The 23512-nt window shown below is 39.9% G+C and overlaps 1 protein-coding gene across 3 annotated transcripts; it reads right to left on the minus strand.

Moving 5' to 3' along the window:
• Positions 1–394: 394 nt before the first annotated feature.
• On the minus strand, positions 395–23488 carry Dnajb4 (DnaJ heat shock protein family (Hsp40) member B4). 3 transcript variants are annotated; one of them, XM_052732155.1, is made up of 5 exons: positions 23242–23488; positions 20586–20839; positions 9916–10157; positions 3113–3681; positions 395–1647 (listed from the first exon to the last, which is right to left on the minus strand). In XM_052732155.1, the coding sequence occupies exons 3-5, from the start codon at positions 10124–10126 to the stop codon at positions 1414–1416; spliced, it is 1014 nt and encodes a 337-aa protein (XP_052588115.1). In that variant the 5' UTR covers positions 10127–10157; positions 20586–20839; positions 23242–23488; the 3' UTR covers positions 395–1413. The 3 variants fall into 3 exon arrangements, with proteins under 3 accessions (XP_052588115.1, XP_052588114.1, XP_052588116.1); XM_052732154.1 differs by lacking the exon at positions 20586–20839 and having other exon boundaries at positions 23242–23487; XM_052732156.1 differs by lacking the exons at positions 9916–10157; positions 20586–20839 and having other exon boundaries at positions 23242–23482.
• Between the last annotated feature and the right edge of the window lie 24 nt (positions 23489–23512).

Consider the following 23512-nt stretch of genomic DNA (forward strand, 5'->3'; position numbering starts at 1 on the left):
GAATCAGACAGTGGTGATGACTGCATGATTGCATGAATATTCTAAATCCATTAACCGTACACCAGAGGCCAGGGCACAGTTCCATGTCAGAGGCACTTGGTGCAGGAGGCTCTGCATTCGGTCACCACACCAACAAAACAGGGAGGAAGGTCAGCATGAATTTTATCTCATGAGAACTCTATTTCAGTGACACCGCAAGGTGTCAAGGACATGCTTCTTATACTTACACCAAATTTCTAAATAGCTTTACATTCTACTAAAAAGATTATAGGGCCCAGTATACCATATATGTTTATGTATGAATATGTAACATTCTGAAAGTTGTTTTACAAAAAAAAAAAAACAAACCTATGTCATAACATCACTTTTGACAGACATAAAACAGAAGACAGAGTAATTTTTAAATGTAAATATATTTAAAAAATTAAAACACCTAAGAAACACAATCTATATACATGAAAAAGTAAGATATTTATATGCATAATAACTAGTAGCAACATGACCCATGAGGAGCAGCAGTGTCTATTCTGTCCATATTCTGTTTAATACCACAGTGGTAGCTCACTGTTCTTAGGGAAATTATGTAAGGTACATATAGCAGAGACTGTAAATAGAAAACTAATGCCAAGTAACAGTATTTTCTCTAAAAACAAATGTTATCAAACAAATCATCGTAATCTAATGAACAACAAAATGAGCTTATTGTATTCAGTTCAAGATATTTAGTCAAACTTGCATAAAAGTACAGGTGGCCATTTAAAAATGGTCTGTTGCTAAAATATCAGTAACTCAGGCTATTGGGATGTCCACAGGAGATGAACTGTCATTCATTTTCTTTTTATGAAAAGGGCTGCTTTAAGAACATTACAACCATGCTCTTAAGAAATGCAACGGCATACTTGAGAAGTTACAATGGCAAAGCATATGCATCAGTACATTCTTTCACTGGTACCAGCCCCAAAGAGCATTTTTGAAGGTGACCTAGATGGCATTTCCACGTGACTTTGACTTTTATTCTCCTCCACATATTACATGTCCAGGTATGGACTGTAATTTCTACTAAGAGAGTCTATCACATTGGTCATTTAAAGACACACACAATAAAGTACTTGGATGATCTAGTACTTTACTAGAAGTATATCTACTGACCACAAAACCAGCTTTCACTTATAAATGAAATACTAAAAGTTTCTGATTTGAGAGAAATGAAATACAATACAGTGAGTGAGTTTTTTTTTCTTCATCTCTGCTATAAAAATCCACTTTGCCTATTTGACCCGTCTCTATCCATGCAATTTAATGAATCCTCAGAAGAGTTTACACATCTTTATACAGAGGTCACATCAGTCCACTGCCATTCCTTTTGTATTTTCAGTGTCTTATCAAAATACGGGTAGCAAGGTTCTTCTCATTCTATGAGGCAGGGAGATGCTTCCTAAGGATCTCTTTGGATGATGAAGATATAGCATCTGGGAAGGACACATCAAACTCTATTAGCAGGTCACCACGTTGCTCAGGGTTTTTTGGAAACGGCAGCCCATATCCAATAATTCTTCTCCTCATCCCAGGCTTCACAATATCACTGATTGACATAGGTATGTTTCTTCCATCCATTGTTGGCACATTAATTGAGCAGCCACACAATGCCTAAAGTGGACCAAATAAAACGAAGTTATTAAACTCCCAAACTGGACAATATAAGATCTTGCTGGGTGATAAAGAATAATACCATGAAGGTGATATTTTAACATCCAAAAGGATTACAATAGTTTTAAAATCTTTTTCCTGTTCTAGAAAATCTGTTCAAGAGAAGCATAATCAGATGTTACCAGAGACAGAAGAGAGAGGAAGGAAAAGAAAGAAAAGAGAAGCCAAGGATGTCTTTCAGAGTGCCTTAGAAAGTAAACAGTTTGAGGCTGTCAACACTCAAAGTGAAGGAATTTGAAGGGAGAAAAGGAAGAACTCAGAACTGAACTGAACAAAAGGAGGAGCAAGACCTTCTCTAGAAGACCTGGGAGTGTCTACTAGATGCCACATAGTTCTTGGTGAACCACTGAGGGACCATGAACCAAGACTTCCCCTCCAGAAATGCACAAGGAACTCCAAAACATACACATACATGAATTAGTGACTTCAACAGAGCAGAGCACGGACAGAAAGGTATGGCAGAGGTCTCTCTGACAGACAGGGCACACAGATCATCCCCTCATTGACTGGAACTACCAAGTGCCTAAACTAAACAAGGTCTGCTCCAGTGAAGGCTGAGAGATCACAGAGGGTAGCTCTGACACACAGAGAACTATACAAAGTAATAACAGCAAATTCAGGAAAAGGAAAATATATTTTGGGGTGGAAGCCAGATTTCTACCTTTTAAGCCAGTTTGAAATATATGGTAGGGATATATTGAGCTATTTAAGAATTTAAACAGGGACATGACCCCACATCATGGGTTACAACTGAATTTGAGAAGTAGTACAAATAAGGACTTGAGTGCTATAGTAAAGTGGTGGTATTATACATCATGTATATACTTGTTATATTTTAATACTTGTTATATAAATCTTACTCCAAACTAATCATATCAGAACTATATAAACAATTGGTTCTCAACCTGTGGGTCACAACCCTTTATGTGGGGGGGCAGAAGGGCCTTTCACAGGGATCTCCTGAGACCACTAAAAAAACACAGATATTTACATTAAGATTCATAACAGTATCAAAGTTAGTTATAATGTAGCAACAAAAATAATTATATGGTTGGGAATCCCAACAACATGAGGAACTGTATTAAAAGGTTGCAGCAACCTATTACAAAGGCTGAAAACCACTGGTATAAACGGATTAAAGAGATGGGATTTCCAGTGCAGACCTCACAGAGCACAACCGAAAACCAGAGCAGAGCTAATCCAACAGGGGGCCATGGAGTGGCTAGGCAAGCCTGCACGTCAAACTGACAGCTACGTTTAGAAACTGTGATGTCATCCATAAGAGATGCAATAGCAGCACTTTCAGAGAACTGCTATGAGAACACTGGAGCAGAGTGCTGGAGAAAAGTGGGTTCCTGCTCAGACAGCTCCCTCGCAGTAATCCACAGCACACACCTCTACTTACCTCCCGTAAACTGATTTTAGCGGTATAGACTATATTTGATCCATCTCTTTTAAATTTGGGATGCTCTTTGTCTTTAATAATAAAAACAATGTCCGCTGGGATACTATTTGGTGTTTCGTCACCTTCCCTCGGGAAAGTAATTTTGGTGCCTTCTTTCCACCCCTTTTTAATCTCGATGGTGAGAATTTTGTCCTCAGATCTGTAACTCCTTCCATCAGGGTTTAATCTTTTCCGAGAAATCTTCATCCGTTTGGTGCAGCCACTATAGATTTCTTCAAGCGACACTCTAAGTTCATGAATAACGGGAGGGTCTTGTTTGAGACGGGAGGGTCCCACAGAATTCCTGTCTCTTGGATAACCGTTCATGCTGAATCCAAAGGCACTGAAGGGATCTCCATCTATTTCCATTTCTTCAGAATCTCGACCTCCACCCATCCGTCTTCCAAAGAAAATTTCAAAGGGATTGGAACCTCCAAAAAAGGCTGCAAATGTGGCATGAGGGTCACCATGGAAGGTGTACCTGAAGGTGCCTCCCTGTCCATCAGTGCCTCCTGCTCCTCCTTTCAACCCTGGGGAAGAGATAACATGATCAGGAAAAGGGCTATATCTCTAGACAGTTGACCATTTGCTAGCTGTACTGCTAATAACCTTTGACTATCACTTATGGTCAGAAACATTATAATTAAACAGCATGGTTACACAGCTTCTGAAGAGCCACCCTAAGTTAAAGGTTTAGCTTGCAAATCACTCCTCCAAATTCTTAGCTTTAATAATTTCTTCTTGAATCTGTTTCATAATAAATATGAAAAATAAAAGGAAACTGAGATTCTTTACCTCAAAAGCTACTATTCCAGAATACTGTGTTACAAATTGAAGAGTTTTAAAGACATATATTGAAAGCAGTTTAATAATTAAAGAATCTAGATCCTTAAGTGCCATTATAACTAATTAATGTAATCAAAAGTAGGTAATATATCCATACTAAGTAGCTTTATTCTTTCTCTTGCTGTCTTCTAAAGATTTTTATTACTTTTAACTCTGTGTAGGCATGTGTGTCTGCACACATGAGTGTAGGTGCCCATGAAGGCCAGAGGCATCAAATTCCCTGCAGCTAGAGTTACAGATGGTTGTGAGCCTCCTGACATGGGTGCTGGGAAATGAGCTCAGGTCCTCGGACAGAACAGCAAGGCTCTTAACTGCTTGGCCATCTTTCCGGCCCCCAGCCAGGTCTTTTACATTCAAGAACTAAAGAGAACTATTTCTTAGCAGCAAGGGAAAAAGTTCTAAAAAAGAGGACAGTATGGAAAATGTTTCTGTGGACACTAGATTATTATCATCTTCGATAGTGAGACTTCTTAGGTCTACCTTATCGCATCCTGATTCAAAGCATTAAAACCAGACCTGAAATCGAGAGCCTCAGCTCTTTTTAGCATGTAACCCGGACCAGTTATTTCTGTCTGACAGCAGTACTGTGACCTTTTGCCCAAAGGTTTAACAAAGTAACATGTGGCTGACAAAGATTATATATATTTGACATAGTATTTTCTACCACATCCCAAAGGAAGATCCAACTAAAACCCACAAAACAATATCATGATGTTTTAGGAGGCCAATCTTGGCAAAGATTTCTATCATTATAAGGAAGCTTCTGGAGCAGCCTTAGAGGAATTCCTGACCAAAAAGTAAGGTGGGAAATGAAGATTACAGAACTAGGAAAAACTAGTTTAAACTGGAAGATTCTTATATCCAAAATTGAGTAATTTGAGGGCAGGGAAAGTATGTTACTAATTTTTGCATTGCTCACGCATATGGGCTTAAAAATGACAGGCACTCCAGTCTACTGAATGAAGAAAATCAACTAATTCTTAAAGTCCTCCTAAGCTGAAACCAAAGGTGTTTTAAGGATCAGCCTAAAGACAAAGCAAAAGCAAAACAACACAACAACATGAGATTTAGTCACTGTAAACTCCAAGGTGACTTCACTTCCCTATCTTGCTATATAGCTGGCTTCTGTTATTAAAGGACGGACACACACACACCCACACACCCACACACCCACACACACACACACACACACACACACGTAGTAGAGGGAGCTATGCACGGGACCTCCTGTGGAGGAGGTGGGTTTTCCTTGCAGAAGGGAAGGAGAGTGACAAAGTCGGGAGGGTGGGCACGGTGAGCAGGCAGCTCACTCGGTTCTTCCTTTGACAACTTTCATTAGTGCAACTTAACTCCAAACGTGAAATAGTTAATGACAGACTTTCTCTGATGATAGAGGAAGTCTAGAACTCAAAGTCATGACAAGGTAACTCAATGAGTACTTAAGTTACTTCAATAATTGTATCCTTCTTCCCACAGATTTCATAAAATAGAATAATCCACCAGTTGGGTAAATGAGCTTGCCTACCCTTAGCTCTCAAAAAGGCAAAAATCTAAATGCTTTGGGCACATAACAGAACAGAAAGAATAACATTTTCAGGATTACATCATAGGTTTGGCTTTTCCCTAAAACCTCTTCCTTTGCTCCCAAAAATGGTAATTCAGTCAGTATTATAGTCTGTGAGAAAATTTACACACAGCTGAAGTGACTTACTCATCAAAGCCGACAAAAATTCAGCCTTGAGATTTTCCTAGACATAGAACGGTCAACTATGTAGGTCAGATAAAGAATGAAGCTACTTTAATAATGAGAAAATCCTACCAAAATGCCGCTGTAATATGACATGAACTTCTTGCAGTCTAACAAGCACATCATTTGCTAGATAGTCAGCCTTAATCCTGTACACTACAACTCCCAATAAAAACAATCAACATCCAGCTGGATGCTCTCTGCTTTGAAATGTTTTCTAGACACCGTCTAGTCAGGGAATGTACTCTAATTCCACTTCGGCTGGAGCTTTAAATCAACTAGCCAATTTAATATGCAAAGCAAATACATTTTGGGGACACTATTCACAGCAATGACTTCTATTCATTATCTGACAAAACATATGAAAAGAAGAAACACAAGAGAAGAATTAGATTTGCAAGGGAAAAATGATAGGACTTGCTAATTCTTACTTTAAGGAGATGGAGGGTGTAAATGTTTTGATTTATAGCAAGAGTTCAGAGTTGTAGAAAAAGAACCTTCAACAGTTCAACTCACAAGAAGCTGAGTAACGTATGTGTCTTTAGAACATAGAAAACAAAGAGGTGTGGCTGACTAACTGCATTAAAGAGAACAGCAAGCCACATGAATGTTAATATACCAAATACCTAAGTTTGAAGACAATAAAACTGCTTTTAGCATCCAAAGAAAATCAGTAAGCAGTAATCAACAGGCAAAGTAAATAAAGAAGAAAAAAATGTTAGAAAACCAGAACCTTCTAAGGTGTGTTTTGAGGGAAATTTTTATTTATTTATTTTACTTTTTTTTTTGGTTTTTCGAGACAGGGTTTCTCTATGTAGCTTTGCGCCTTTCCTGGAACTCGCTTTGTAGACCAGGCTGTCCTTGAACTCACAGAGATCCGCCTGCCTCTGCCTCCCGAGTGCTGGGATTAAAGGCGTGTGCCACCACCGCCCGGCTTATTTATTTTACATTTTAAAGTTGCATTTACTTGTGGTCAGTCGGTCTGTCTGATGCCATGGTAAGCATGTAGAGGTCAGAGGACGACTTTCAAAAGTCAGTTCCCTCTTTCCACCACAGGGGTCCCAGGGATTGAACTCATGTCAACAAGCACCTTTACCTACTGGGCCATCTCTGTGGCCCAATAGAAAAAAGAGTTGCTTAATACAAACTTCTCTTCACGTCCACTTAGCCAAGCCTAAAACTTCAGGGCAGAGAATATGTCAGAATCCAGTCTTAAATTTCTGTAGTTCCATGGTTATTTTCAAATGTTTCAGTTGTGGAGAAAACTGAGCTATCATTTCACATGTAGATTACACTACAAAGCTGACTTCTAGGCAGTTCAACTGTAATGAACTTACAAAGGTTACAGTTTGTCACCACCCTCGTCCATCTGTGGAACAGGCCACCGTTCTGAAGTCCTCTGCTTCTCACAATGTGCCTATCTCTCCCTCAGCCCCAGGCAAGCTAGGTCTGCTATTTATCTCTCCAAAGCTGTCTTTTCCAGACATCTCACAGAAACTGAATTACATAATTCTGCATTTTATATCTGGGTTTTCACCCAGCATATTTTTCAAGGTTCATCCAGTTGTGATATATTCCATTAAATGGGTACTTTTAACTGCTAAAACGTACCCCACTGGGATATACTCTTTTTGTTTACCCTCTTACTAAACCATGTCACTTTTGGACTGTTTTGATGCAGAGCCCTCACTGGTGCTGCCTCACCAATCAGGCACATGTCTTTGTATGAGCAAATGTTTTGTTTTGTTTTTCCCATTTATAGATTCCTAGGAATAGAACTACTAGATAACATAGTAACTTTAAAATATGGCTATTTAATTCATTTAAAAAAAACAAAAGCATTCTAAATTTCAAGTGTTAAGAGAATTTCACAGCATGAACAAACAAGATTAATAGTCCTCTTAATTCCTAAATACAGACATTCAGCATTATCTCATAGTTCTTATTTCTACTCCCCTAGCTCCAAGAGTAACAATGGGACAGGGAGGGTGCTCTATCTAGTGGCTTAGTAGTTCCACCATCTCACAGTTTAGTGTTTCCTTACTACTGGAGAGGCCTGTGGACCCAGGACTATAAGCATAGACAACGAGAAAAGTGAAAGAAAAAAGAACCTTCCTCATATCCTCACACAGGGTACCTACCGGAGATTTTTGCGGGGAAGGTGCTGAGGATTGAGAGCAGGGGCTCCCACACACTTCACAAATGCTTCACTGAGCTACACTCCCGCCCTATAGCGTTTTAAAACAACTGTGTGCTATTCTACCAAAAGGTAAATAAATGAACCACTTTTCTGTGAAGGAAGAATTCTAAAAGCTTAATAATGTTCCTTCTCCTGTATTTTCAAGTAGCTCATAAGTGTACAGTACCTCTGAATAATGCACTACAATGCTGTAAGAAAAGAATCCTGCCTCACACTCCTTCTCTTGCTCACAGCACTTATCTGGGCTAAGAACATAAAAAAGAATATAAAAAAATAAAAAAAAAAGATTCAGGGCACACAGACAATCATGATTTAGTTTTTGGAAAGTTTAAGTCATTGGTAATGATCAGTAAAAAAATATCAAAGTAATGTGACGGGGGGAATTAGTCAAGAAGACACTGTCAAAAGGACTTAAAGAATTAAGTGTACCATTTGGTGACTTGAAAACTCTAAAGTCAAACACATTTAATAACCCTGAGTCGTAATGGCGTAGTCACAACAGAGATGCACCTGGGCAGTCCATAGGATGGAAGGAACCAAATCACCTGCCTTTACTGAAGCAGCTTTTATGGCAATTCAGGGAGCCTCCCCACCTTCTCAAGAGAGGCCAGAGTCTGGCGATGTCTGAAGATCCTGCTCGCTCCTGAGACAGTCCCATCATGGCATCAGTGTGACCACGGGGAGCAGAGAGGGGGAATGTCCACTACTTGCTGTTTTCAGTTACTCCATTTGTAAGAACCTGGCAGGCACTGCAGGTTCACCCCACCACTACCAAAGGTAGCAGCACAAACCTGAATTCTTGGTGCTCTGTCCAAGAAAACAAAGCATGAGGAAAGAACCTCCACACGACTGCACTGAACTGCCAATTTAGTTTGCTTACTGCAAAGTGAGTAGGCACTTCGAACAGGAAGTCCGATGTTTAAATGCTATCAACAAAGGGAAAACAAAACTGTTTCCATAGCCACAGTGACTCGGAAGACATTTGGGGGAAGCAATGAAAGAGTACGTTAGTCCCGATTTTACGGTTTGAAAACCCCAAACTCACATGAATTAAAGCACTGTTGTCACTGCTAACCGACAATGTCCAAGTCCTGCTGTATGTCCACATTTCATGGAGATGCTGGCCAAACCTGGGTTAAGGTCCACAATGATAAAGGAGACTCTCGAAGGTCTCCATTTACTGAGCTCACTAAGTTCTGGTCTCAGGAGGCAAGAAAAAAAAGTATGGCAGAGGGGAAAGGGAGGCTGTCACCTCTTCACGTATATAGTAAAATGTCTGAAAGGAGTAGTTAACTAAAAGAAAATCGGTCATTGTTCTAACTGGGTGGCCATTTTAGGTCAAAAACTCCGAGATTTTTCTCCTGGCACACAGTCGCTATTTACAGTTAAGCTGAGAAACTTGCTCTGGTATTTCATGACATCAGGAAAACTCGCTCTTCTCTAGGCAGATGGCCAAAAACAACTAGAAGCTGAACGCCCGTGCCTTCTGCGGCTAAGACCCACGACTCCGTCTTGTTCAGTCTCAATTAGCGTTGCTCTAAAAAGGCAAAAAACTTCTTGTTTTTCTGAGTAAAATATAAATGACCCTGAATTTGAACTGCCAGTCTTAAGATTTTAAATGACTGAAGATTCTATTAATTTTGGCCAAAAAAAAAAATCCATTAAAAAAACAAAACAGGTTGCATAAGACTTTTAAACAATTCATTCCTTGGCACAGGAATTTAAGGTTTCTTTTGAAATATAAGATGCTAAAACTGTAAGTCTAACAGTAGAATATGTATAACACAATATTATTTTTTAAAAACCCAAAAGACAAACTTGAACATTTCATTCCTAGCTCATTCAAATGATCAAGAATTATTTTTCTTTTTATTTTAGGTATGTCTGACAATCTAATGTAATGATAACCAGAAGACTGAGAGAGAAAAAAGGTAAGATTCAGAGCCAAAGGAACAGAAACGTGCAGCTTACCTTCTTCCCCAAACTGATCATATATCTCTCTCTTTTTAGGATCACTCAATACTTCATAAGCTTCTGCGACCTCTTTAAATTTTTCCTCTGCTTGAGGGGATTTGTTCTTGTCCGGATGAAATTTGAGGGCTTGTTTTCGGTAAGCCTTTTTAATATCTTCATCTGTAGCTCCTTTTTCAATTCCCAAAATGCAATAATAGTCTTTCCCCATTTCGAATGCCTTGAAATGAACTTAGCTTTCCCTTTGTAAAAGAAAAGAGTGTCCCCAGTCTTAGCAAGACAACGATTCTGGGAAAATAAAGCAAGCTGGCTATCTTAGAAGTTAAAGCAATCGGCGGGGAGCCGGCTCAGCTGTCTGGAGGCAGCAGGCAGCGTCTCTATTTAATTCCTTCCCCAGCAGCTCACTTACGGATAAATAGACACCACAGAGAGCCGGCCTCCCTCTAGACCCTCCCATTTCACTACGTGTCTCCGTACTTTCTAGAACAGCAAATGCTACAGGACGTCACTTTCCCAGCGGCCTCTAGTCAAAGGACTGAGCTGCGTCCCTCCTCCTCCATGATTAACTCTTCCCTTTCCTCTGGCTCTACCATTTTATTTCCTGTGGATTTAGCAAAGCAGTATTTCAGCACAGAATGTCATAACTACAGACGTATTTATCCATTAGAGGTAAAAAGGCAACAGAAATAATTATAGCCATTAGGTAACCCATCTTAAAGTAATTATACAGATAGAAAAGCCTTGAGCTTACTGTAGGTATTCCAATTTCAATTTCAAGCTACCTAGCTGTAAAATACGCATAACTAAAATATGAGGTGTTTAAATTTAAAGTCTTCAAATAATTTGGGTCATTTTCAAAATTCCAAGGTCTACAATCTGAAAGGTGAGGAGGTCACTATAATGAAGTTTCACACGGTACAAAGGCTACGATAATACAATAAAATTGAAAAGCAGTATTTTAACATAAATGACTTGAGAGTGATTTTAACTAGTTTTTGGTAATATTTAAAAATTCATTATCTGTAAAAGCTCACTACCTGTGTTCATTACCAGGAGTGAACCAGAAGATCCCATTCGAGGGTCTGTTTTCCTACTCTGGGAAGGTTGGGAAAGGATCAGATTTCAGTGTGCTCAGTTCAGAGCCAAACACCTGGATCAACTTAAAATCTGGATAAGTACGTATAAGGGGCAGCAAGGTAACTACTACTTTAAAACACATTTTCCCTCATTTTAAATATGTACTTACTGACAAAGATTTTTGAAAACATGGGGAAAAATTCTCCCTCTTTTTGTATTCCCTGTTACTATTAGTATATTTTCTTTTAATTCTTTTAAAAAACATTTGTTGCTATTTGCTGTAATTTTTTTAATTAATAAAGTTTAAATCACCTTTACATTTATATGCCATGTGATGCTTTCTCTTATGATGTATCTTGAATAAATATGAGAGTATTTTGAATGTATATAACTAACTCATCTTTTCTCTCTTATATGGGTTTTCAATCTGTTCTCAGATGTTCCTATTTCCAGGTGAGTACTGACACTCAAGGCCTTGGATACAGTTACCAGGCAAGCCTTTCACCACTGAGCTGTGCTCCAGCCACCATTTCTGATAGGATATTGAAAAGATAGATTACTAAGACAATGTCCAAAGAAATGCACTCAGTTCATACTGTATTTAAAACCCCTGGGTGTCTGGAAACTTGAGGGGGTGTTCAGTTAGAAGGGAAAGAAAATGGACACACATGCTAAGAACATACTGAAAACCTGATGGGACAGAACTGCCCCTCCACCTGCCAACACTTTGACGACTGGACACTTGGGAAGGCTTCCTTTTGCTCACAGCCATGACTTCCTAGCTCTCAAGGTCCCTCCCACAGCACCTTGCTGCTGGGAATCTCTCACACTTGGCTTCCTACAGATGGAGCTTAGTGAGCTAGCTCATTTTTTTTAGTCTATCAACAAGTATCAATACCAAAAGACTTTTTTCAAATCCAAAGAATCTGGGAGAAGTTAGTATCAAAAGTCACTTGCTTCTAGAGGTGTGTAGCTATGGGAGAGAATACAAAAAGAAGAGAAACTACAATTGGAATTGACATACTTTTCCCCTTCAAATGAAAGGTTAACATATTTTTGTCCAAGTATTAAATAAGGGCTTGCACTTAAGATTTTTATTTTAGTATTAACTAGTAAGATGCCATGAAGCTATAATTCTCTTTTTATTAAAAGTAGCGAGGCCAGATGTCTCACACCAGTAATTTCAGTAGAGCATGAATTGATTTTCCAAGCCTATCAAAAAGCTTAAATGTGATTATTTTATCAAGGTTAACAGCAACCAAGTTTTTGTGCACAATAGCATGTTAAAGGGAAATGTCACTTTGTCTTTTATCAAGCTTCCTTGCTTGGGATATTATGTTTTATTTTATTTTATTTTAATAATTTTATTTAACTTTATTTTATGTGCATTGGTGTGAAGGTGTCGGATCTCCTAGAAGTGAAGTTACAGACAGTTGTGAGCTGCCATGTGGGTGCTGGGAATTGAACCTGGGTCCTCTGGAAGAGCAGCCAGTGCTCTTAACGGCTGAGCCATCTCTCCAGCCCAGGGATATTATGTTTTAGTAACTATAGAAAAAGTATTTGTACATAGAAGATAGCAACCCCCCAAAACATAGAAGTATAACACATCAGTCCACTGGCCCATCTTCTTCTAATTTGGTATTTCTACGAAACAGAAACAAGCCTCAGCTGTTGTGATGGTTCATGCCCAAATCCTAGCCTCGAGAGACCGAGGCAGCTAAAGGTCAGACTAGGTACATACACAGTGAGCTGGAGGCCAGCCTGAGCTACAGAAGAAAACACTACCTTTTTTTTCCCTAAGTCACAAATCGGTCAGTTTATGGTAGATTACAGAGACTAGCAGGACTGGGCTGACTTCTAGGATTACTCAGAAGAAATTAATTTCAAATTAGGTCACTAAGAAGGCAAAAGGAGGAGGATAGCAAGTTTGAGGCCAGCCTGGGCTACAAAGAGAAATCCTGTCTCAATAAATTATTAATTAATTCAGATAATCTCAAATACTTGAGAACAAGTTACCTAGTATTTTACTGATGCACCTGTTAAAATCTTTTTCTATCAGTTATTTAATTTTTGACCAGGTCATGTTCAGTCCTGATGTTTCTCATAATGAATTTGTATCAGAAAATCATGACTTCCAGTCCCCCACTCTTCCTACTCAAGAATAAGCAATTTTAGGCTCTTTTATACTGTGTTCCTAGTGCTTCTGATAGCTGAATACCTAACCTCAAATCTAAGTATGTCCAATAGTCATTAAATCTGCCAAAGTAGCCAGGTATGGCTGTGTACCGTAATTTCAGAACTTGACAGGCTAAGGGCAGGACAATTACTATTGAGCTTTAGAATAGCCTGGGATATAGAATGAGTTGCAAGCCATCCTGCGCTACATGGCAAAACTAAACTTGAGAGAAAAAAAAAAAAGGAAAGAAAAAAAGAATGGTGTAGGTCTCAGTGAGGGGTAAAATGCTTGTCTCCCATTCATGAAAAAGCCTGGGGTTAAACCCCAGGGGACGGACAGACAGACGGAAGGAAATACAAGGTGGCACTAAGGACTATCTACAATGGTTTAAAATAGTTGTTTAAAGCACAGATTCTGAAGTCAAGACTTTCTGATTCACATTCTGACAATACCACTTACCAGCTGTGCAGCCTGGGATCTAAACTCTGTGCCTCAGTTTCCTTATCTGTCAATTGGGGTTAATATCAATATCAACTTTGTAGAGCTACCATGAGGATTAAATATGATGTGCAGTGTATTTAAATATCATCGACACTGTGAAGATTAAAGGTGTTAGCTACTTTTATGATTTTATTATATGAAGACCAACAACTTTCTTTCAGAAAACAATCATGCCAAGTGTAACACTCTTATAAAATTACACACACATAAATGCAAACAAGGTTATGTTTCACTCTTTCCAAATATTCCTGTTAAAATATGCTTACACACCTTGAATTTGTTAAAAATAAAACCATGCTGGTAATGGTGCACGCCTTTGATCCTAACACTCCAAGGAATGAGGCAGGCAGATTTCTAAGTTTGAGGTAAGCCTGATCTACATAGCTAGTTTCTAAGCTAGTCAAGGCTACAATAGTGAGACCCTGTCTAAAAAGTCAAAATCATTAAACACTTCACACAGGTAGTATTCATCATACTTTAAATCTGATTTATTGATTTATAAGGAGGCGTTTATTGTGTTACCCAGTCTGGTCTCAGGGTCAGTCAGATGTGGTACACACCTGTAATCTCAGCACTTGGGAAAGGGAGGCAGGACAATCAGGAGTTCAAGACCAGTCTTGGGTTACATAGCAAGTCTGAAACCAGCTTAGGCTACATGAAACCCTGCCTCAAAACAACAACAAAAGTCCCCAAATCAAACTCCTTTCTCCTCAACCTTCTGAGTAGGTGGGGTCATGGAAATACATATTCTCAAAATATGTATGACTGATTCTGGAGACAGAGGATCTTCCCAGCCTTGATTTCTGTCTACACTCCACACAGCTCAGTCATGATGGATCCCTTCAAAGCTGTCCTTCCTGGTTAGAAGACAAGCAGAAAGAAGCTACAGATAACGCTGGTGTGGTGGCGCAGACTTTAATCCCAGGCCCGGGAGGCAGAGGCAGACGGATCTCTGTGAACTGGAGGCCAGCCTGGTCTACAGAGCAAGTTCCAGGGCATCCAGGGCCTGTCTTAACCAACCCCCCCAAAAAACCCAAACCCCCCCCAAATAAAAACACTCTTGAAAACACTGAAATTTATGACATACACATAAAAACTTTACACTATGTTAAGCTGTACAAACTACTCCGGGACAGTAGAAGTCTGCCTTTACGCTGGACTGTAGTTTGCAAAAACATTAAGCTACCAAAACAAAGAACTGCCAGACTGACCCTCAAAGGACTCAGACATTGCCCATGCCATCATGCTGCAAGCCAAAGATCCTTTTCAGACTTCTGTATCTGAATTCCATTCTCTTCTTACACAGAGGAACCCTTCCAAGCCTTTCTGATAACAGCAATTGTATGATGGCAGCTTAGAACAAAAACGCTTTGGTATGCTCTCTGCTGTCTATGCTATTTGTGTGCACACGTCTGGTACTTAAACAAGAGAGAAATTTTCATAGAGCTTTTCTATAACTATGGTCTAACAACAAGCTACGATATTCTTTCGAAAGTTTTTGTTTTTTTTTTTTAAGACAGTTTCCCTCCGTAATGTAAGTGGGCTCTGAACTCAATGATCCTGCTGCCTCAGCCTCCTGAAGGTTGGAATTTCAGGCAGGAGCCATGATGCCCAGCTGTTATGATAACAATACTTAAATAGACATTGTTTCAATATTAGCAAAAAAAAGAACATTGGGCTGTGTCTTCTGCTATTTCACCCACTTTGGGGGGTATCTAAAGTCTTCTATAAAATCAAAACTACTAGCCATCTACTAATGACTATATCTTACGTGTACATTTTATACTTTCCTTAAAAGCCTATAAACACTAAGAGAACTATTAAGTTTGAAACTCAGACTCCAAATTTTCAACCTTATAGAAAGGCTTCAGACTTTCATAATGGCTAAAATATCAATAACTTCTGCCATGGTTATACTTATAGCTTTATTTTAAAGGAAAAACAAATTTTAAATTATTTATTTATTTGGTTTTTCAAGACAAGGTTTCTCTGTTTAACAGCCTTGGCTGTCCTGGAACTCCCTCCGTAGACCAGGCTGACCTCAAACTCACAGAGATTCACCTGCCTCTGCCTCTCAAGTGCTGGGATTAAAGGAGTGTGCTACCACTGCCCAGTTGGAAAAATCAAATTTTAAAGAGATTCACTGTGTGTGTGTGTGTGTGTGTGTGTGTGTGTGTGTGTGTGTGTGTGCGCGCGCGCGCGCGCGCGCGCGCAGGTTAGGCAAGTGCTCCACTTCTAAGGGCCACATCTCCAGACCTTACCTCATTTAGGTCACAAGGCAGAAGACAGACTTAAAGCCAGTGTCATTAGGATATCAACCCCATTTATTTAAGATTAAACTCTTTCAAGCCGGGCGGTGGTGGCGCACGCCTTTAATCCCAGCACTCGGGAGGCAGAGCCAGGCGGATCTCTGTGAGTTCGAGGCCAGCCTGGACTACCAAGTGAGTCCCAGGAAAGGCGCAAAGTTACACAGAGAAACCCTGTCTAGAAAAACCAAAAAAAAAAAAAAAAAAAAAAGATTAAACTCTTTCTAACAGTGGTGGAGGCCAACTTTGGCTACATAATAAGAGCACCCATCCAAAAAAAGTAAACTGTTCTAGAAATCCTACCTTCTCCTTATCTACAAATGCCCTTCTTTAGGTTATTGAAGTAGTTTGGAGTCCTTGTTAGCAACATCTAATGAACATTTCTTTATAGAATTTGGCAGGTACTCCAGTTTTCTTTAAAAATGTGATTGTTGTTAGGTTCAATTCCCAGCACCAGCAGAAAAAAAAAAAAGTAATTGGCCAGGTGGTGGTGGTGGTGGTGGTGGTGCACGCCTTTAATCCAGCACTTGGAAGGCAGAGGCAGGTGGATCTCTGTGAGTTTGAGGTCAGCCTGGTCTACAAAGTGAGTTCCAGGACAGCCAGAGCTATTACAAGAAAACTTTGCCTTGAAAATCAAAAACAAAAACAAAAACAGAATAATTGTTAAAAGTCTACATTTCCCATAAGATATGAGCTGCTTAGCAAATACTTCAGATGCTCGTTATGTGTCCCACATTGTTCCCAGTGCTGCAGAACATACACCACCGTTGCTCTGTTCAGTGCACACTCCCATGGGGAAGACAGACAGCATACAGTAAAGAAATGGGACCAGTGTCAGAGGAAATAATGTTACTGAGATACTAGGGAGAGGGTTATACTCCATCCAATAGAGGCTCTCCTTGGTTCTCTGGCCTAGCACACTACTGTACTAAGATGGGCTGGCATTTTTAACTGAAGACTGGGTATCCCACTTTTTGAAGGGCCCAGGCTCATTGTGGCACTTTTGGAAAGACAGACAGCCTGGTAAGCAGTGCTCACTGACTTCTTGCATTCTGCTGTCTGTGTGTCATGCATCAAGGATGCTTCAGTCAATAGATTGAATCACGCAGATCACATAAGATTCTATCATCTAGTAATATCACAGCCATTTTGTGTTGACACACTGACATTCACACAATGACAAAATCACCCATGTCAAGAAGAAATGTGTAATTCTGTTAAGAACTGTATTTAATTCTCATCTTTCCATTCTTTACTCTCTGCACAAATATAAACATATTTCAAGTCTATAGTTGACAATTAAGTTCAATAAAGTGTGGTACAAAACAAGTAAACAATTCAATTAATCACCAGATAAATACTACTCAGTTGGGGCTGGAGAAGTGGCTCAGTGGTTAGGAGTATTTGCTCTTTCAAAGGACCCAGGTTTGGTTTCCAGAACCCACATGGTGGCTCACAATCATCCACATCTCCAGTTCCAGGGTATCCAATGCCTTCCTCTTGACTTCCATGGGCACCAGACATGAATGTGGTGCATATACATACATGCAGGCAAAATACTCATGAACATAAATTTTAAAAAAATACTGTTGTTATATGGGTTGAGACAACTGCAATATAAAAGAAAGAGCGTACAATTTGAAATGAGGGTCTAGAGAGATGGCTCTGTGGTTAAGAGCACCTGTTGCTCTTGCAGAGGACCTAGGTTCAGTTTCCAGTACCCACATGACAGCTCACAACCACTTGTAACTCCAGGTCCAGAGGACTCAACACTTTCCTCTGACCTCGGTGTGTACTGCACACATGTGGTGCACATACATACATTTGGCAAAGCACTCATATGCATAGAAATAAAAATTAAGCTGGGCATGGTGGCACATGCCTTTAACCCTAGCACTTAGGAGACAGAGGCAGCCAGGTCTCTGTGAGTTCAAGACCAGCCTGGTCTACAAATCAAGTTCCAGGACAGACAGGGCTGTTACACAGAGAAACCCTGTGTCAAAAACAACAACAAAATAGAAATAAAGTTAATAAAAATAAAAAATCTTAAAAAAAAAAAAAAACTTGGAAAGGAGTTGGTTCCGTATACTAAGCTTTGCCACTTAGTTTCCAATATGAGTTCTAGAAAAACCATGTATCATTCTAGGTTCTGAATTCCTCATTTATACAGTGGCTGGCATTTTCTGCCTCATTAGAATGACCTAAGAATTAGAAAAGAGGGGCTGGAGAAATGGCTCCCTGGTTAAGAGCACAAACTACTCTCTCGCAGAGGGCCTGAGGTCAATGATTCCTAGCACCAATGCTGGGTGACTTACAGCTGACCATAACACCCGGGGGATCTCATGTCTCTGGTATCTACAGGCAAATGCACTCATTTGTCACATACCTACAGACAGATTCACATACATAATTAAAAAATATATATCTTAAATGGTTGTGAGCCACCATGTGGTTGTTAGATAATAAGTAAATAAATCTTTTAAAAAAATCTTTAAAAGAATGAGAAAAATCATGGAAGTGAAATACTGAACAGATATTAACTGTTACCCTCCCTTTGGGCTGACTGGTTGGTCTCGCTCGAAAAGGCTTCAGAATGTAAGGGCTGGTGATACAGCTCCATGGTAGAAGGCCCTGGGCTCAATCTTTTGGGAAAAAAATTGGAGTAGGAAGAGAATGTGAGCAATGACTTGAAATTCTGATAAATTCTGAAAGAGAGGGAAGGGAGAGGGCTTAAAATTTGTATCAGGAATAAAAATCCAGATGAAAAGATCACAATGTTACTCCACAGAGAAAGAGACTGGCCAGGTAAAAATACAGGGATGAGAAAGAATGGTCACTCTTCAAAGTTTCAATGTTATTTTGACAACTGGACATTCATGCTCTTCAAAGGGTACTACTTCAGGGGCTGGAGAGGTGGCTCTGTGGTTAAGAGAACTTCTGTCTTCTAGAAGACCTGAGTTCCTTTCCCACCACCTACATCAGTCAGCTCACAACCAGCAATAACTACAGCATCAAGGGATCTGACATCCTCTTCTGGCCTCTTCAGGAACACACACGCACACACGCACACACCAAATAATTAAATAAAACATCGATCTTGTTTTAAAAATGCTACTTTAAGGCCAGCTAAATGGCTTTTTGGGTACAAGCACTTGCTGCTGAGCCTGAAAACCTGTCTCAATCCCCAGGACCCACACTATTGAAAACTAACTCCTGAAAGTTGTTCTCTGACTTCCACAAACACCTGGTGGCACACACCCACGCATGCACACAAACACAAATGTGCTTTTTAAGTGCGAGGTCAAGTAGCTTGCATAGCATAGAAAAGGCTCTAGCTTCTATCCCCAGAGCTGAAAAAAGAAAAAGAAAGCAAATTCTGTTCAATTATTGGGTCATTCAAATATTAAAGGACAATTTATTTTGAAGCCTGTGAAATTATTTTTTGGTTTTCTTAACAAATTGATTTTTATAAAAGTTTTATTAATATTTTTTAGCCACCCAAAAAGCACTTGTAAAACAAACCCATAATGGTTTACAGGAGACAGAATTTTATCAGGAGCGGTTCTCCGGGGACTACTATCTCTTTGGTCTAAATTTCCAGTCATCTACCACCATAGCTATGTAACTCTCAGAATTTTTAATTTTTGATAGTATGTTATTGCTCAATTTTATGATACTTTCCTTATAAGAGTAGTTCTCAATCTTCCTAATGCTGAAACCCTTTAATACAGTTCCTCATGTTGTGGTGACTCCCAACCATGATTATTTTCATTGCTATTTCATTAACTGTAGTTTTGATACTGCTAAGAATCATAATGTAAATCTGTGTTTTCCAATGGTCTTAAGCAACCCCTGTAAAAGAGTTGGTCGACTCTCAAAGGGGTCATGACCCACAGGTTGAGAAATGCTGCCCTATACAAAGTGTAATAGAATACATACATTTACAATGATTGATTTAATTATCTTCAAAAAAGATACAAAGTAAAATTTAATTTTTTTGTTTTTTTGTTTTTTGTTTTTCGAGACAGGGTTTCTCTGTGTAGCTTTGCGCCTTTCCTGGAACTCACTCTGTATCCCAGGCTGGCCTTGAACTCATGGAGATCCACCTGGCTCTGCCTCCCGAGCTGGGATTAAAGGCGTGCGTCACCACCGCCCGGCCAATAGCTCAGCCATTAAAGGCTAGCCATTTCCCCCAAATCAAATTTGCTTTCTGTAACACTGCAGCAGATGCTGAGTTAGCAAATTCTGAGTCATTATCCCTAAAGGAAATACAGGTTCCTGCTAGCCTCTGGTCATATTTTCATAATCACCCCAATACATAGCCTCTTTTTTTTTTTTTTTTTTTTTTTGGTTTTTCGAGACAGGGTTTCTCTGTGTAGCTTTGCGCCTTTCCTGGAACTCACTTGGTAGCCCAGGCTGGCCTCGAACTCACAGAGATCCGCCTGGCTCTGCCTCCCGAGTGCTGGGATTAAAGGCGTGCGCCACCACTGCCCGGCTCATAGCCTCTTTTTTATATGTACTCCTACTTAAAGATCCCTATTTTATATTGTTGATTTATTGACATTCACTCATGGCCAATAGCAGTGTAAGTCATGCTGGAATGAACTTACCTAACACATTTTCTCCATTAGGTTTATCATAACCTCATACTTAGAGATCAACCAAGAATGCAAAGGACCTTGGGTTGGAGAGCTGGCTCAAGTACTGTGCAAGCATGAGGACCTGAGCTCAGATCCCCAGCACTCACACAAAGGCTGCAAGGCTGTGTGCATCTTTAATCCCTGTGCTATCTGCCATAGCTGATGCTCACCGGCCAGCTAGTCTGGCTTCAACAGCAAGCTCCAGGTTCAGTAAGAGGTCTCAGCTGAAAAAAGAAAAAGAAAAAAAAGAAAAGAGTAAGAGAGGGAAGGACTCCATTTTAACCTCTGGAACATGTGCACACATGCACGCACACAAAATTTTTTTGTTTGTTTGTTTTTCAAGACAGGGTTTCTATGCGTAGTTTCGTTGCCTGTCCTGGATCTCGCTCTGTAGACCAGGCTGGCCTCAAACTCACGGAGATCTGCCTGGCTCTGCCTCCAGAGTGCTGGGATTAAAGGCATGCGCCACCACCGCCTGACTAATTTATTTTTTAAAGAATGTAAAGCCCTACTTGTTCAACTTTAGCTGGTTCATTAGATTCACATTGCTACTCTGTATATGTGCATCTTCAAATGACCCAAAATCATCTTGAGTATTGATCTGGGGCTAAAAATAAATTTTGTGAAGAAGGCAGATTCATAAATACAGAATTGGCAAGAAATGAGGCTTAAATGTATAATGATGTGTCACTACCAATGACCCATGACCAGCTTTAAAAAGAAAAATTCTGAGCAACAGCAATATTACAAACCCTGCACCAAACGGTATGCTTTTGATACGATATATGTTATATATAAAGCAAGTGTGTTATCCTTTACTCCAGAAACCCTCCACATAGCTTAATTTCTGCTTTGAGGGCAGCTTCTGAGGACTATGCTGTTGTGGACCCTGAATGAGGGTAGGCACCTAATCCACATTTGTCACCAGAAATCAGCTATCACTTATTACTGTATAAATGAATGCCTTCCCACTAGGCTGCAATCTCCCAGATGGATTTCCCTCCTCCCTCGTCCTCCCTTTCTTCCTCCATTCTCTACCAGAACAAAACCGTTGCACAACACACTGATGAACTTTTGCTGAATGGATGAACAGAAATGGTTAACTATAGGACCTAAAGTAAGATGTGTATGATATCAAGAGACAAGTGGGAAATTTTAAATAGATTCTGCACAATTTTCCAAGCTAAATGTGCAGATTAGGAAGGGTATCGGATGCTGGTTTCTGGGCTCAGCAAAGGTGGGTACAACTGATACTCACCAAAGATAGTAAGATGTTTGAAAGGAAAGTCAAGTTCATTACATACATGCTATGGTTCTGTTAATAACCCCCAACTGACTAAAACAAAAACAGTGCCCAAAGAATTTCATACTGGAGACAACAGGACCATAAGTGAAGTACTAGAGTTTTAGCATGTAGAGTTTGGGGCCAAAATAACCTGACAGGAAGTCCCCACTTGTGACTTGGCCAGGACTGAGCTCTTTACTCAGGGTTAAAAACAGAGCCTAAGAATTGAGATGACAACAATGAGCAGTCACGAAGTTATTTTAAATGCTGTAACTAGGAGATTAAGTGTTTGCTAGATGAATGACCTATCTGATCATTAGGCTTTTCCGATCCCAATCTTTCGATCCACTGTCTACTGAACTACAGACTCTTACTACTTAGACTATTATATTTGATTCTTGAATACCCACATTTCCAGTATATTTAATGTTTTCAAAAATTAGAAATGGAGGCCCTTTCAATATTTAGAAAAAAACTAAACGATGGTATATATGGATTAAGTTGGAGGAGAGTAAATAATACTCTTAATTATCTTGATCAGAACATCTAATTGATATAAACCTAATTAATGAAATAAAAAATAATTACTGGTGAATAAATGCTATTTGTTGGGCAAACTTCCTTAAAATACGACTGAAATTTTTTTTAGCAACTCTTGTTCAAGAGTTTTTACACCCTGGTATGATTAAATCTGTAGCCCAATACCTTTACTGTTTTTCCAAATCCACGAACATTCTGAGATAACTATGAACACACGTAAAAAGGATGAGCTGAACTATAAAATGGCTGAGACAGAGCTAGTTAAAAGAAAACCACTGAGTTTATCGGTAAGCACGTGACTTAACTGATCTATAACCGGTCTTGGAAGTAATGGGCACATTAGTTTCCGGTTATCAGGAAGGTGGAAGCATATATTTCTCTCATTCTAAAACTGGTGATAAGAAAAATGCTTCTTAAGACAGAGGGGAGGGGGAATGCCATACAAAATGTCATTCTTTCTTAGCTAAATCGGGGACGGGGGTCATCGTGGCATACGTAAGCATCAACAGAATAGGACTTAAGAAACGCATTGACCCGTTAGCATTAGGCAGATTGTCTTAGGCATGCTCAGGAACGGTCTGGAGAAATGTGTAGTTATGGGCACATACAGCAAATATTAGAAATTGCTTCCCTAAATCATCTAATCCAGAAAACTACATTTATCTGAGTACCCGCAGGGGGTGGGGAAAACGAAGTCAAGCCAATTTGGGTCAAGAACACGACACTGTTCTAAGGGACACAGTAAGCTTGGCCAAAAACACACAACACTAGGTGCCCAACACCGAATTTCACAACACTCACGTTTTTAAAGGACAAGGGGCGGTCATAGTTTCACCATCCGCTCACCCACATTATTTTACACAGACACTCGGTAGGTAGAAATCAGCTCGAGAACTAAGGGCCCGCGCGCGGCCTGAGCTCATGCCCACGTGTGACCCGACAGTCTGCAAGTCCCAGGCGGCGGCAGCTCAGCACCCCGAAGGATGCTGGGCTCCCGCCGGGTCGCAGACGGTTCCGCAGCCTCGCCGCGGACACCCGCGCGGCCCTCGGGACACCTCCGCGCCCGCGCGCT

The sequence above is a fragment of the Peromyscus californicus genome, unplaced genomic scaffold (genome assembly GCF_007827085.1).
Source record: "Peromyscus californicus insignis strain IS unplaced genomic scaffold, ASM782708v3 Scaffold_9__1_contigs__length_137607984, whole genome shotgun sequence".
In the NCBI taxonomy this organism is placed as follows: Eukaryota; Metazoa; Chordata; class Mammalia; order Rodentia; family Cricetidae; genus Peromyscus; species Peromyscus californicus.

Excerpts from the sequence above, each read along its gene's own strand:
- Dnajb4 (XM_052732155.1), bottom strand. The coding sequence starts at position 10,126 with ATGGGGAAAGACTATTATTGCATTTTGGGAATTGAAAAAGGAGCTACA. Across the intron at positions 3,682-9,915 it reads TGATCAGTTTGGGGAAGAAG|GGTTGAAAGGAGGAGCAGGA; the intron begins GTAAGCTGCACG and ends TCTCTTCCCCAG. Across the intron at positions 1,648-3,112 it reads CTAAAATCAGTTTACGGGAG|GCATTGTGTGGCTGCTCAAT; the intron begins GTAAGTAGAGGT and ends GGTCCACTTTAG.